Here is a 12,603-nt window from a genome sequence, read left to right as displayed (position 1 = left end):
CACAGGATTACTCACAACGGGACAGTGGTTTAGAAAAATTGCTTTTAATCTAATAATCTTAATTGCATAAATTAATTTTCCTTTAACTGCATTGAATTAATTAATATTGAAATGCCATTTATAGACCCAGATTTGTAAAAAATCCGGTTCCCCTGCATGTGCATTTTTGTAGCCTTAGTTTCGGTCTTTACGAGGTGAGTTCAGATGTTTGCGTAAGTAATTTCCTAAGTGGATGAGATTTAAGGATTGAGGGGGCCAACAGCGGGCAGGAGCATGCCGTGGGGAGGCAGCCCGATGCGTTAAGGTTAAACATCTCCTCTGGCAATGGAGACAAGGTTTGCTCTCGTAGCCCCGGGGTCCTGTAAAGGCTTTCTCTGAGATTCCCCTCTGATTATTCAGCCGGTATTTTCAGCATATTGGGCGGAAACTTGCCTTTGTTCGCAGGGCAGAGATGAAAGCCAGGGCCCTGCCTGAGAAAGCCCTCGCAGCGAATCCTCCCAGCCTTTGCCTGGAGCGAGGATGGAGGCTGGAGCATCCTAAGCTGGGGTCGGGGATCGCTAGCCAGACACGTAGGAATGAAAAGCACCATCGTTCCCCCCGGCCAAGGCGCCCTTGACGTGGCCCCAGCTTCAGGCTGTGACCCAAATTCCCCCGAACTTGATGCGTCTGTTGCCAGAAGCGTCCGAGAGCCCAACGCTCCCTTGGGTGGCGAGGAGCCAGGTTTCTAACCCCGAGCAGCACCAGGAGGGTCCAACTTGCCCAAGGGACGCCCGCAAGGCTGGCGGGGTTGGGGCTCTACCGCTGGTTTGGGCCAAAACGCCAGGAAATGGAGGGCGTGATCAGCCCACCGCTTCTCCTCGGCGCGGGGAGCGAGGGCTTCATCGCAGCAGGAGAACAGCCGTCCTCGGCTTTTTATGATCTCTGCATCCTGGGGATCAATGGAAGATATTTTATTACACCTTTTGTCTCTATTTGAAATCAAGCTAGAAACTGATAAAATAAAAAGGCTATCTTCTAAGCTGACAGTTTTATTTCTGCAGCTTGAAGAAAAAGTCCTTCTGTGCTGGCTATAAATATTAGACAGGACACACTGGGGATTTATGTAAGATAAATCCCCACCCTCCCCCTTTCTCCATTCAGGACGGAATGATGCCTGTACATCAGCAGAGTACTAAAAAGAGGCAGATTTTTCACATGGTGGCTTTAGATAAATGAACAAATTCATACAGCATGTCTCCCGTCCCTTAAAAAGGAACTTGATGTCGGAAGCTTTGGAGATGGTGCTCCTGCAGATAGCGATTGTTTGCCGTCTGGAGCGGCGTGGACCCTTCCTGCTCTCTCGTCATGCACGCGGGCCAGACCTGGCGTCTGAAACACCAGCAGAGTTGGGCCTTGGCCGCTGGAATAAAACCTGCCATGTGGCCGAGAGCCGGCGGCCGCCCGTGGCATCGTGGGGGTGGCTCGGGATGTGGCGTGCGGGACAGCGCGGGTGCTTGGTCACAGCCTTTAGACCTTGGGTTTGGGCTTGGATGCGGCCTTTGGAAACCCAAAGACAATTTCCAGCCTTGAAGCATTTATTTTATCCGTGTGAAAGCTCCCAAAGAGGAGTACATGCTCTTTGGTTGGCTGACCAGGCCAAGTTCTTACGCATCTGAACAGAAAGTCTGCACACTTCACAAAGCTGGACATGAAATACCGCGGATAGATGCAAGTTTTGAATTTTCCATCCACATATTCTTGCCTTACTACGTTATAGTGAGGATTATTGTTTGCCAGTATACATACTAAAAATACATTTGTGCTATTTCAATAACTGGAAGCATTTCATAAGGTTTAGTTTTTAAGTCTTTATGATAGGGTTGCTTGTCTGCTTGGTTTTGGTTTTTTTAAGACAGCACGTTTCTTTATGGCAGAAAGGAGGCTGGTGCTGTCAGACATTTCACAATGAACTGCCTTGCATGTCTCCACCAAGACCTCATGAAGCTAATAGGCAGTGACAGCTATATTTTCAAAGGCTTTCACTGTATATTGGGAGTTGATAGGATCTGCGGGTGAGCGGCTTATTAGCAGGTAAACCCTGCTACGATCTGTGTTACTGCACTGATAACCTTAAGCACTGCAGACTTTCCCAGTAACCTCACTCATAGCTTGTTTTATCCTGGTGCTGAGGGGGAAGACTAGTGACAACGTGCCCTCAAAAAAGCCCCTGCCTCTCCGCTTCATGACCTTAGCTTCCAGGCTTTGTGGAACTGGCAACTTCAATTTTGTGAATTTATTTTCTATTTTGGTGTTCATGTGATGGCTTTCAGGAAGGCATTTGGCTGACGCTGACTTGTCAGACATCTCAGACACACTTTTGCAAGACACTAAAGCTGTACTTGGTTGCATGGTCTGGAGCAGCGAGCAGCTCTTCCCCAAAAAATGGAGCTGGGACAGCTCTGGTTGAAATGCCGTGCGGTGGGAACCGTCAGCTCAGCAGCAGATGACCTCGCTCTTTGTTTCTGGACACCCGTGAACGTCGCCGCTGTCCTGCCGCACCGGAGCGGGGGTCCGTCAGCTTTGAGCCCTCCGGTGACACGGTGCCCGGTCTGAGCAGCCCCCAGGATGGGCTTCCCAGAGGAGGGGCTGGGGGGTGGGCTGCGCCTTTCCCACGGGCCGCGGGCTGGGACCAGACGTGAGCTGTGGACGGGGAGCGCGGGTACAGCTGGGCTCACGGCGAGGGGAAGGTCCCTGGGGGGCCACTGCACGTGCCGCCCAGGAGACAGGCACATCCCCGTTCGTGTGCGTCCGCCTGCTGCTCTCAGGAAGAAGGCGCTCGGAGAGGAGAGGAGATGTGGAGGGTGGCCTCGGGATGGGGTCCGCACGGAGTCAGGGTCACGCAAGGTACAAGAACTTGGGCTCTTTACAGAGAGCAGCTAAGGAGCCCGTGCGTGCCCCAGCCTGCTCGCCGTGCTCGTGGCTTTGTTACCCATCTCCTTAACGGGCTTCTGTCGTTAAGTGCCCGGGGCTCTATGTTTCCGGTGCGGGGACCCTTACCCTTTCTTCGCAGAGGTCGTTTTCCATTTGGGTCTCTATGCTTGAAATCAAGGATTTCCAAGAAGTTGTTCCTGGAGGGCCATGACGCGGAGGGCACCCTGCTGGGACCAGGGCCGGGGGCGGCTGGCGCAGGCACCCCCCCCAACGCGGTGCTCTTCCCGGGCGTGCGGCGGGAAGCCCTCTCCTTCAGTACCCTCCTGCTGAGCTGCTTCACGTTGTGTTTGCACGCTTGGTTTGGAGGGGCTTTGTTTGGCTTGCTTTGGATTTTTTTTCTTTTCTGTTTTTGGTTGGTTGGTTGGTTGGTTTTTTGGTGGGGGTTTTTTTGCCTAACTCCTACCCTGGGCAGCACCAACTCATTTTTTGCATCAAAATACTTGAAAAAGAACAGACCGCGTTGTAACCTGCCACACCAAGAGCAGCATCTGCTCTCGCCTGGGCTCAGCCGCGGGGCCGGTGGCAGGAGCTGCGGTCGCCGGGGCTGATGCTGCAGCGCGTGTGACCGTGGCCGCCCAGAAGAGAAAAGTGCCTCCAAGGTCTCTGAGTAGGTTTGAGTGCTGAGTTAGAAGCTGTGCTGAGGTCGTGGCCGTGCACAGGGACAGGAGGTGCGCTTGGGAGCAGAAGCTTGACAAATCCGGACCAGAAATGTGCCGTAGGTTCACACAACAGGAGAGGTAAGCGGTGTGGAAGGATGGGCTCAGAGGCCGGAGGGGCTGGCGTCCAGTGTGGCTGCAGCTCGAGATAAATGAACCAAACGTGACCCACGGAACTCTTTGGGGATAGCAAGTGTCTCGGTGCTGTAAGAACGCCGAGGGAACGTGCCCTCGGAGGCTGACGGATGTTCACGTTGGCTTCCCGGAAACCTCTGTGGCAGAGGAAGGAACTGGGAAATGTTGACGTTTACATTTTTTGGCTTCAATATTTTGTTATATTTAGTCTGACGTTTATTAAAAATGTAAATCTGTTTCCTTAGTGAATGACAGTTAAATGCCAGGAAAAATTGTCCCAGCGCTTGAAGCGTATGTTCTGCGTGGGGAAATGGAGGGAGAGAACGGAGGGCCCGAGAGGTGCTGGCTTCTGCGTCTCTTCGGCAAAAGAGAGCCAGGAGAGCATCGGCTGTGTGGCGGCTCCCATGGCGGGGAGAGTCGCCAGCCATCAGAGCAAAGCCGTTACATGCGGTTCACAGGGACGTGACACGCATGTGATGGGTAGTGACTGAGCGCAGTTTGTAGCTGCTCAAGTGACCCGGTATCCACCTGTTATTAGCTACTACTGCTGCTGCTGCTATTATTATTATTGTTGTTGTTATATTGAATCATGACTGGTCACACGGGAAGTTACAGGACCCTTGTTTTGATTGCTGAGAAAATCAAATAAGGCATTTGGCACGTCTCCCTGCTGCTGACCGTCCCCTTCCGCCGCAGCCTGCCGCGCAGCCGGCCGGCTCCTCAGCGACTGCCCAGGGCTCCTCGGTGGCAGCCCGGGAGCGGTGGATGCTGACCGACCCCCATGAGGGTCTGGCGCTCTCGGGTGCTTTCCAGGCCCCGTGTTCTCCCGCCCCGCGGCACCGCGCCAGCCCGGGCAGCGGTCGCCACGACTCCGGGGCTTTTGGTTTCTTCTCTCGTCCGGCTTTGGCTGCAGAGGGCTCGCCGGTGCTCTCGGACCCCTGCCCCGCCTGAAGCAGGGCTTGTCATTAGCTGCCTTCAGGGGCAAGAGAGCAAAACATCTTGCAAGCAGGGTTTGGGGGTAGCCAGCCCTGCCCAGTTGCGGTGGAGAGCTGGAGGGATGCCGTGCCGAGAGCCCGGCTGCCGTGCGGCAGAAAGCTGCTGGCCGGGAGCACCCCGGTGCCCCAGCTCCCGCTTGCCTCAGCCGAGCGGCACCCCGTGCGCCCGCATGGAGCGCCGGGGTCTGACGGGCACCTCGGGAAGGGACGGAGCAGCCCTGGAGATTCCCAGGCACAAGCGCCCGCATCGAGCGTTCGGCCAGCAGCAGGTTACAAGGCCTCTGCGGAGGGGGAGAAGCCCTCTCCTCGAGCAGCAGCAAGGAGGAGCCTCTAAGCCGTGCAGGCGCGAGGAAAGCTGCCGGGGAAGGAGGGATGGCCGAGTGGCGAAGGCCGCGGGGTGTGCGTGGCGTGGCCGCAGAGAAGGTACGGTGCTGCCTGTGGGCAGGGAGCGACAGCAAGTAACCGCCCTCCCATCTCATTCCTCCTGCAACGACTTGCCGTGGCGCAGCCGGAGGGCTTGGCCGGTCTCCGGCCGCGCCATGAGGTAACATCGCCTTGCCACTAACAAAGCTCATACGTATTTTGCACCTTTTTCTTTTCTGCCATTGCTGCACCGAGACGAGCGGCGGCGCGTGGCGAGGCGGGGTGGGTGGCTGCAGCCGCATCCCACGCGCTTCTTTCTCCACCCACCATACGTTCTTTTCTTCCCCTCTCATAGTGTGGACGCAATGCTGAAAACTTCGACCGGTTTTTCACTCGCCATCCACCCGTCTTAACACCTCCTGACCAGGAAGTCATCAGGAACATTGACCAGTCAGAATTCGAAGGATTTTCCTTTGTTAACTCTGAGTTTTTTAAACCTGAAGCCAAGAGCTAAGTAGCTGTGTAGATCTCATTCCTGCATCTCTGTCATCCAGTCCCAGCTGCTGTTGTGGTGACATTTTCCATTGCAAAACTTGCATTCATGGTTTTTCTTTAGTACTACTGCTAGAGTGACCATATTTCAAAGCCAGAAGTGTCTTCACACGATTCGGGGCGTGCCTGCAGGGTGGGTGATGTGCAGTAAGTGCTGCAAATGTGCTTTTATGACATTTTTATTTGTAGAAAATGAAAACGGTTCAGTGGCAAAGGGAGGTAAAACGGAGACGTGTAGGCCGTGACAATCAGGAGAAATCTCTGAAGCCTGCGCTTTGATTCCTGCTTTTCCCTGTTCCTAGTCTTTCAATATAATCGTGAAAATGTAATATTTAGCCTTCTTCGCCTCAGTGGCAAGTAAGCGTTTTTAACGAAACCTTTCCCCGCTGCGAACGCGCACCCCGCCGCGCGGGTGCTGCCGCCTGAGCCTCTCGGCTCCCCCCGCAACTGAGCTCCGGAGAGCTGAAACGCCGGTTCCGGCTCCTTTTGTCGTTCTGTCCTGCTGTTTGTTGGAACCCACCGCAGCCCCCCTTGCCGCCGTAGGCTCGTGCGTAGGCGGTTTTGGGCAGGCGCCGTTCTCTGCGCCGGGTCTTCGGCAGCAGTGATAAATTATTAGGGAAGCCAGGTCTGCTCTTTGCAAAGATTTCTCCTGATTGTGCCCTTTCTAAGTAGCATTTTTTAAATCAAAAGAAACATATCCGGTTGAAAACAGGAAATTGGAAAGAGCTGTTGCGGATGCTTTTGAATCCATGGTCACCCTAGTAAATACCACACAACATCGGTTCTCATAGCAAAACCTTTTCTTTTTTTCAAATGCCAAAGCAGTTGACTGAGTTTGTTACCTGCGCTTTAAATGTGTCAAAAACTGGTATTAACACAAACGGATGCTATTTAACTTTGAACAGTATTGTGAATTCTGATACGAAGCTTGTAAAGAAACTTGTTTCAACTAATAGTCCTACTTTTAAAAAATGCCACTAGGTATTTACATGGCCTAAGTTTAGTTTCTGGCATCAAAGAAAAAGTCTTAGGAAGGATGAATTTCTCCTGAAACAATAACAATCATGCAGCTTCCTTTTATACTACCCTGCAGATGTTCGTGGGCTGTCACTGTATCAATATGCTTTATGTTGTAATGTGCCAATTTTTTTTTTCCCAAAACTGATTATAAAATAAAAAGTGAGAAATAATGTCAAATAAACCTGCATGTGTTTGGCAATAATGAGTTTCTACAGCTCTACGCTCAGAGATGCCAGGAGCGCCGAGAGTCGGGGCCGCACCGCGCCGAGGGCTGGAAGCCACCCCGGCCGCTCGGCGATGCCAACTCGGGGGCACGGTGGGTCCCCAGAGCTGCCCAGGAGAGCGGCGCAGGCAGCGGCGCAGGCAGCAGCCCGCATCACAGCGCAGCCTCCTGCACCGCCGGCAGAGCCGCGGCCCCTTCGTCGTCTGCAGCGTTTGTCCCCAAACCGAGGTGCAACGTACTGGAAGCGTCTTCCAAGCGGAGTGTAAATGCCTGCGTGTCCTCTGCACCAGCTCGTGCCACGCAGCCGCCGACCCTGCTCGCTCGTGCCGCTCAAGCGTGGATGGGAAAAGGAGTTTCTCTCTGATGTCCCTTGGAGGAAGGATGATTTGGGGTGCCAGGACGGCCCTCGCGCGGGGCGCTGTCGGGGCGAGCAGAGCTCTGCCGCTTGGGGATCTCCTTAAATGCCTTGAACAGAGACAACTGCGCTACGCGCTCCGGCTTTCTGGGGACTGCAGAGGCAAGGCTGTCGGCGAGGCAGCGCCGTGTGTCGGTGACTCACGGCCCTGCCCGCGTGCTCTCGGAGGAGCAGTTGTTACAGGCAATTGGCAGTTGCAGCTGAAGAGGGATTACGGGATCCTGTTAACCTCCCTTCTCCTGAGCGCATGCAGAATTTCCCTTCTGTCTTTGGAAATCTGCTTCTGCTGAATTGCCGCGGTTCTGAACTCTGCGGGATTGGTCTGCAAGGCACGAAACGGCAGCACCGGCGGCGCTGGCAGGAGCTGCTGCCCAGCTTCCTCCGCCCGGGCAGCCCCGGAGCTCTGCCGTGGGGAAGGGTCAGAGGCGGCGGCGGTGGTCAGAGAGGATTCCCGTCCCCTGTGGTCCAGGCACAAATGCTGCTCTGGGCCAGACGTGCCCTGCCAGCCGTCCCACCCGTGCTCCTCGTCACCTCCCAGAGTCAATTAGCCCTTTGCTGGAGGCATTTTCAGCCTCGAATTTCCCTTGCCTTCCCCCCTCTCTGTTTACCAGCTCCACGTAGCTGTTCCCTCCCTGCTCCCAGGCTATCCATGATCTTTGACAGAGGCCAAATTGCCACCAACTTCAGGCAAAATTCAAGGTAAGAAATCGCCAAACCCCCTTTGCTGCGCTCTCAACGGGGCCCTCCTGGTGCTGCGCTTTCCTGCCGAGCCCTGGAGGGGTGGGGGGGCTGCCCTGCACCCCCTCCCAGGCGCATCGCGGCCTTTGCCAGAGCTTTCTGCTGCCAAAAAGCAGCGGGAGGCTTTGCTCGCCCAGGGGCTGCCAGGCTGAGCGCTCACCATCTCCGGTGCCGTCAGCAGAGGCCGCTCCGAGGGGCTGGGGACCGCGGTGGCAGTTTGCACCGGCGGCAGCTGCGGACGGTTCATTCCCCTTTGCGGCATCCCGCAGCATTCCTACTCGGGAGGAGCTCCTGGCTCGGTAGGATGGTGGTGTCTTGGCGCACGCTGGATCGGCTGGATGTGGCCTTCAGGAACCATTTGGCCGGCTCAGCAGCCCTCCGGGAGCGGGGCAGGAGCGTGGTGCCACCGTCAGCTCCTTCTGCACGTGCTGGGGCTGCAGGAGAAGCCCCTCTGCAACCGCTTCGAAACGGCCTCTTTGTGGCGCGGGGCCGCGCCTCTGCTCGTCCGTAGCTCCGCGCCGGCCGCTCATCCCGTGGGAAGCGCTGCCTTCCAGCGAGGGGGGCTTACACTTGCATTTTGGCCGCCTCACCCTTTACCTGGCAGAGCTGTGCACCTGAAGTCGGCTCCTTCACCTCGGCTGCCCTTCCCGGCTTCTGCTCTGTGCCCCCAAACCCACCTCTTCCTCCTTCTCCGTGTTGGGGAGAGGAGCCTTGCAGGGACTGTGCCCCCTCCGGAGCGCCATTGTCCGAAGGCGAAGGCAGAGACCCAGCTCGGGGACAGGCTGGGACCTGCAGGCACCGGTTGGGACTCCGGTGCCCCGAGCCTTGCTGCGCGTCCAAAGCCTCGCTCGCGGGACGGCACGGCCACGCGCTGGCTCTTCTCCTGGCATTTCTCTCTTTGCTCCTTGAGCTCCAGCCCTGTTTTTCTTCCCGCCTCGTCTCCTCTCGGCTGTCCTTGGCTCTCTTTCCCCTCTGCTCTTCCTCCCCAAGGCTGAAGCCATCCCAGCAAGATCCCTCCTGTGGCAAACGGAGTCTCCGAGTGGCCATGGATGTCCTGCTGCTGGCGTTGGGGCTCGTCTCCAGAGGGATCCGGCTGCGGTTGTGATGTGGTGCTCCCGGCCGGGCCGGGCTGGCGGGCGGAGGGCAGGGAGGACCGGGCTTTTGGCTGTATTCTGCCGATGGCTCTGCCCCAGCATCCCGGGGCAGTGGCAGCTGTCGGTGCTGCACCGCGCTGTCGGGACGAGAGGTGCCGCAGTGAAGACACAACATGTCGCCCACCGGGCGCTTCATCAGTACAGAGCGGCGGCGGGATGGCCGTGGCGGGGGGGAGCGGGGTGCGGGCGCAGACCAGCCGCATGGTCCCTCCCGCGGTTGGCAGCACCCACGTGTCCGGTGATGGCGCAGCAGGCGTGAGCGCGGCGGGACCCCCCTGCGGTTACCCCTGAGGGGCTGCTGGGACAAGCTGACAAAATCAGCCGGAGCTGGAAATCTCCCGTGATAGCAGAGCACCGGCAGGCTCCCGGCACGGCGGGGGCCTCGGTTCAAAGGCAGAGGCAAAAAAAAGACCGTTTTGCAGGTTTCTGCAAGGCACCGAATCCGTGACAAGGGTCCTGCCAGCGTCACGTCAGGGGAAGGTCCCCTCCAGCACGGAGTCGGGGCGCCGGCCAGTAAAGCCAAAAAAAAGCGATGGAAAGCGCAGCGCCCTGCGGCGAGGCTCGTCCGGCCCCGGGGCGATGCTGCGGGTCTCCCATCCCTCAATGGGACAATATATATATCCCATCCCGGCCCCGCGTCCCGCACACGGCCTGTGCCGGCACTTGGGAACGCTGGGAGAAGACTGTGAATGCCTGCGCTCCCGTCCGGGTGGGCACACACGGAAGAAGAGGGGGGGAAGTTTTGTCCCCGCTCGCTTTATTAACGGGATGAAGCGGAGCGAGTTCCCAGCCCGCCGGCTGCCCGGCAGCTCACGCTGCTGCCGCGCTGCGCGGAGCGGGGCGTCCCTCCACGCGCTTTCTTTACTGATGAAGGATCCTGAGTGCTTGTGCTGTATCTTCACTGCTCCGGTTTCCCATTCAGCCGAGGCACCGTAACCTCCCGCAGCCAGAACAGACCTTACTCGGGCAACCCCTGGTGCGCACCCATCTACAAAAAAGGCCCAAGTGTTCCCAGCTGATGGGCTCCGCAGTGCCAGGAGCAGGTTACCAGGGCTAATCGAGGCAATAACATTCTTTTCTTCTTTTTTTTTTTTTTTTAATACTTTTTTTTGGCTTGGATGTAGCTGCAAAGTTGCTCTTATGAAATTCAAATGATAAGAGGTTGCATATGTGGAATTTCCATTCTTTGAGGTTTTGAACTACTGTGTATTTTCTATATACGACCTTGGAGCAAATCACATCCTCAGATCAGTAACACGCGGCATTGGTCAATACCACATCATAGCAGAATTTTAAAAAATCAAACTTAAAGCGAAAGGAGCTCTTACAGCTCATTATTTTGTGCAAATTTTGAAGTCGCGTTGAATGTTTACTCCCATTTCGAGGCATGTTGCTTCCTCCAGGCTCCTTCCTCCCGTGCGTACTGCGACTCCGCGTTTGCAGCGACGGTTTTGCATGCTGAGGAACTGCTCTGTTGCTCTCTCTCGCAGCGGCCAGGAGAGGAGGGATGCTCAGCCCGGCGGCCCCGCGGCCCTCCCCGACACCCCGTGCTCGCGCCGTGTCCCTTTGCTTTCCGGTTGTGCGTTTCCAGCGCGTTAACCGGTGTCGCTCCGTCCTCGCCCGCGCTGTGGGGTTGCTTCCGTTGTACAGGGGCTGCCGCCGCCTCTCTGGGGGCCGTGTTCCTCCTCGGCGGCGGCTTTAGAAACCGGCGCGGAGATCTCGAGGACCGGGCACGGAGCCCGGGGCCAGCCCAGCTCCCCCGAGGACAGCAGAGCTCTCCCGGCCACGCACCCTTGGGTGCTGCCGCCGCTCGCTGGCTGGCTCGCGCACCCCCCCCGTACCGCGTTTAACTCTGTGCTTTCCGTTTAACAGAAAGACAAACGAGACACTTCCAACTTCGACAAAGAGTTCACCCGGCAGCCGGTGGAGCTCACGCCCACGGACAAACTCTTCATCATGAACTTGGACCAGAACGAGTTTGCTGGATTCTCCTACACTAACCCCGAGTTTGTCATTAACGTGTAGTCGCGGCGCAGCCGCCGCCCTCCCTCTCCTCGCAGCCCGAAACTCCAGACCGCCGTGTACATACCGACACTCGTCTTCCGGGATTAGCAGTGCAGACATACACACCCTCATGCGAAACACGCCGAGCGCTCGTTTTAGGAGGCCTTTCTATGTCTGTGTCCCGTGCTAGCTTGGTTTCCCTAGCGGGAGGTGTCTGGGGCGCGAGTTAGCAGCCAGTCATGCTTCTAGGAACTATAGTTGGTAGTGACTAGTAGAGTTTTTAAACAGAAATACACCAAATTGCTACAGTCTTTGTAATTTTTGAAATGGGATGCTGGGATGCCGGTGACCCTAGCTGCTCACAAGCCGTTTCTGTTGAATGCTAAGCATGGTTGATATCTTAAACCGTTGTGCCGAAGCTTGCGATGACTGTGAGCTTGTCTTAGAGGAGCCTTTTGTTCAAGACATGGATACGTTTGATCAGTGTGGGAAAGTCAGCTTATAGACATGTCTTTTTAAACGCATTGTATATACCGTCAGGCTGGCTCACCGAAGCCGTCTTCCTCCCTCGCCTCCCGCGAGCCTGCGCCGCGCCGGACGGCCTTCCCTGCAGCCGGGCGTCACGACTCCGCGCGAATTCCACGCCAGTTCTTGTAAATCGGAGCAAATCTTTTTCTAAGCGAAAGGTGGCAATTTTTTTTAACATCTGGAACAGTTTGCAGTTTTGATACGCTCCGTCAGCGCTCTCATAAATCTTCCTCCTGTTTTTTCACTGACAGTCGAAATTTAACAGCTCTGTAAAGGATATTAATATTCTACCAAAACAAAACACATTTATATTCTTGGTTTACAATTTACCAACTGAAAATATGCCCGCTACGGAAGGGCTGTGCTGAGGGCTATTTATAAAGGTAACTTTTCTACTTTGCACCCTCTGCTATTATCTTAAAGGCTCAAAACCCATGAATTTTACAGGCATCTTGATCTACCCGATTTTAGCCAAAAATTCCTGGGGGTTTCATTCAGTAATCCAGGACCTTCTGCATCCTTTAAAAAACTCTGAATCAGAAGAGACAATTCCAGCAGCTGCTTGTAAGGCAGAGCCGCGCCGTGCGTGCAGCAGCGGTGCGGGAGGGCAGGGGCGGGCAGGGGCGGGCAGGGGCAGGCAGGGGCGAGCAGGGGCAGGCAGGGGCAGGCAGGGGCGAGCAGGGGCAGGCAGGGGCAGGCAGGGGCGAGCAGGGGCAGGCAGGGGCTGCCCACCGGCGGCCGGGTGGTGACTCTCGCTGGCTGTTGGGTTCGCAGCAGGGTGAGCCCCGAGTGTGAGCATCCTTTGAGTCACTGGCTGTTATGCCCCTCTTCTTACGCACCAGTTGGGCTG

The 12,603-nt window shown here is 56.2% G+C and overlaps 1 protein-coding gene across 2 annotated transcripts in view; it reads left to right on the top strand.

The window, feature by feature from the left end:
* Positions 1–11,246, top strand: part of PRKCB (protein kinase C beta) — a gene marked incomplete at its 3' end in the record, with an annotated part of 124,253 nt that extends 113,007 nt beyond the window's left edge. Inside the window, exon 17 of one of the 2 annotated variants that reach the window (XM_082006714.1) lies at positions 11,094–11,246. In XM_082006714.1, coding sequence (XP_081862840.1) covers positions 11,094–11,246 — 153 coding nt within the window. Of the gene's footprint in view, positions 1–5,474; positions 5,634–11,093 lie in introns of those variants that run through there. The other variant, XM_082006713.1, reaches the window with a different exon arrangement.
* Positions 11,247–12,603: the final 1,357 nt, after the last annotated feature.

The sequence above is a fragment of the Phaethon aethereus genome (assembly GCF_964289735.1).
Source record: "Phaethon aethereus genome assembly, chromosome: 15".
Classification (NCBI taxonomy): domain Eukaryota; kingdom Metazoa; phylum Chordata; class Aves; order Phaethontiformes; family Phaethontidae; genus Phaethon; species Phaethon aethereus.
This window is presented reverse-complemented; position numbering and strand designations above follow the sequence as displayed.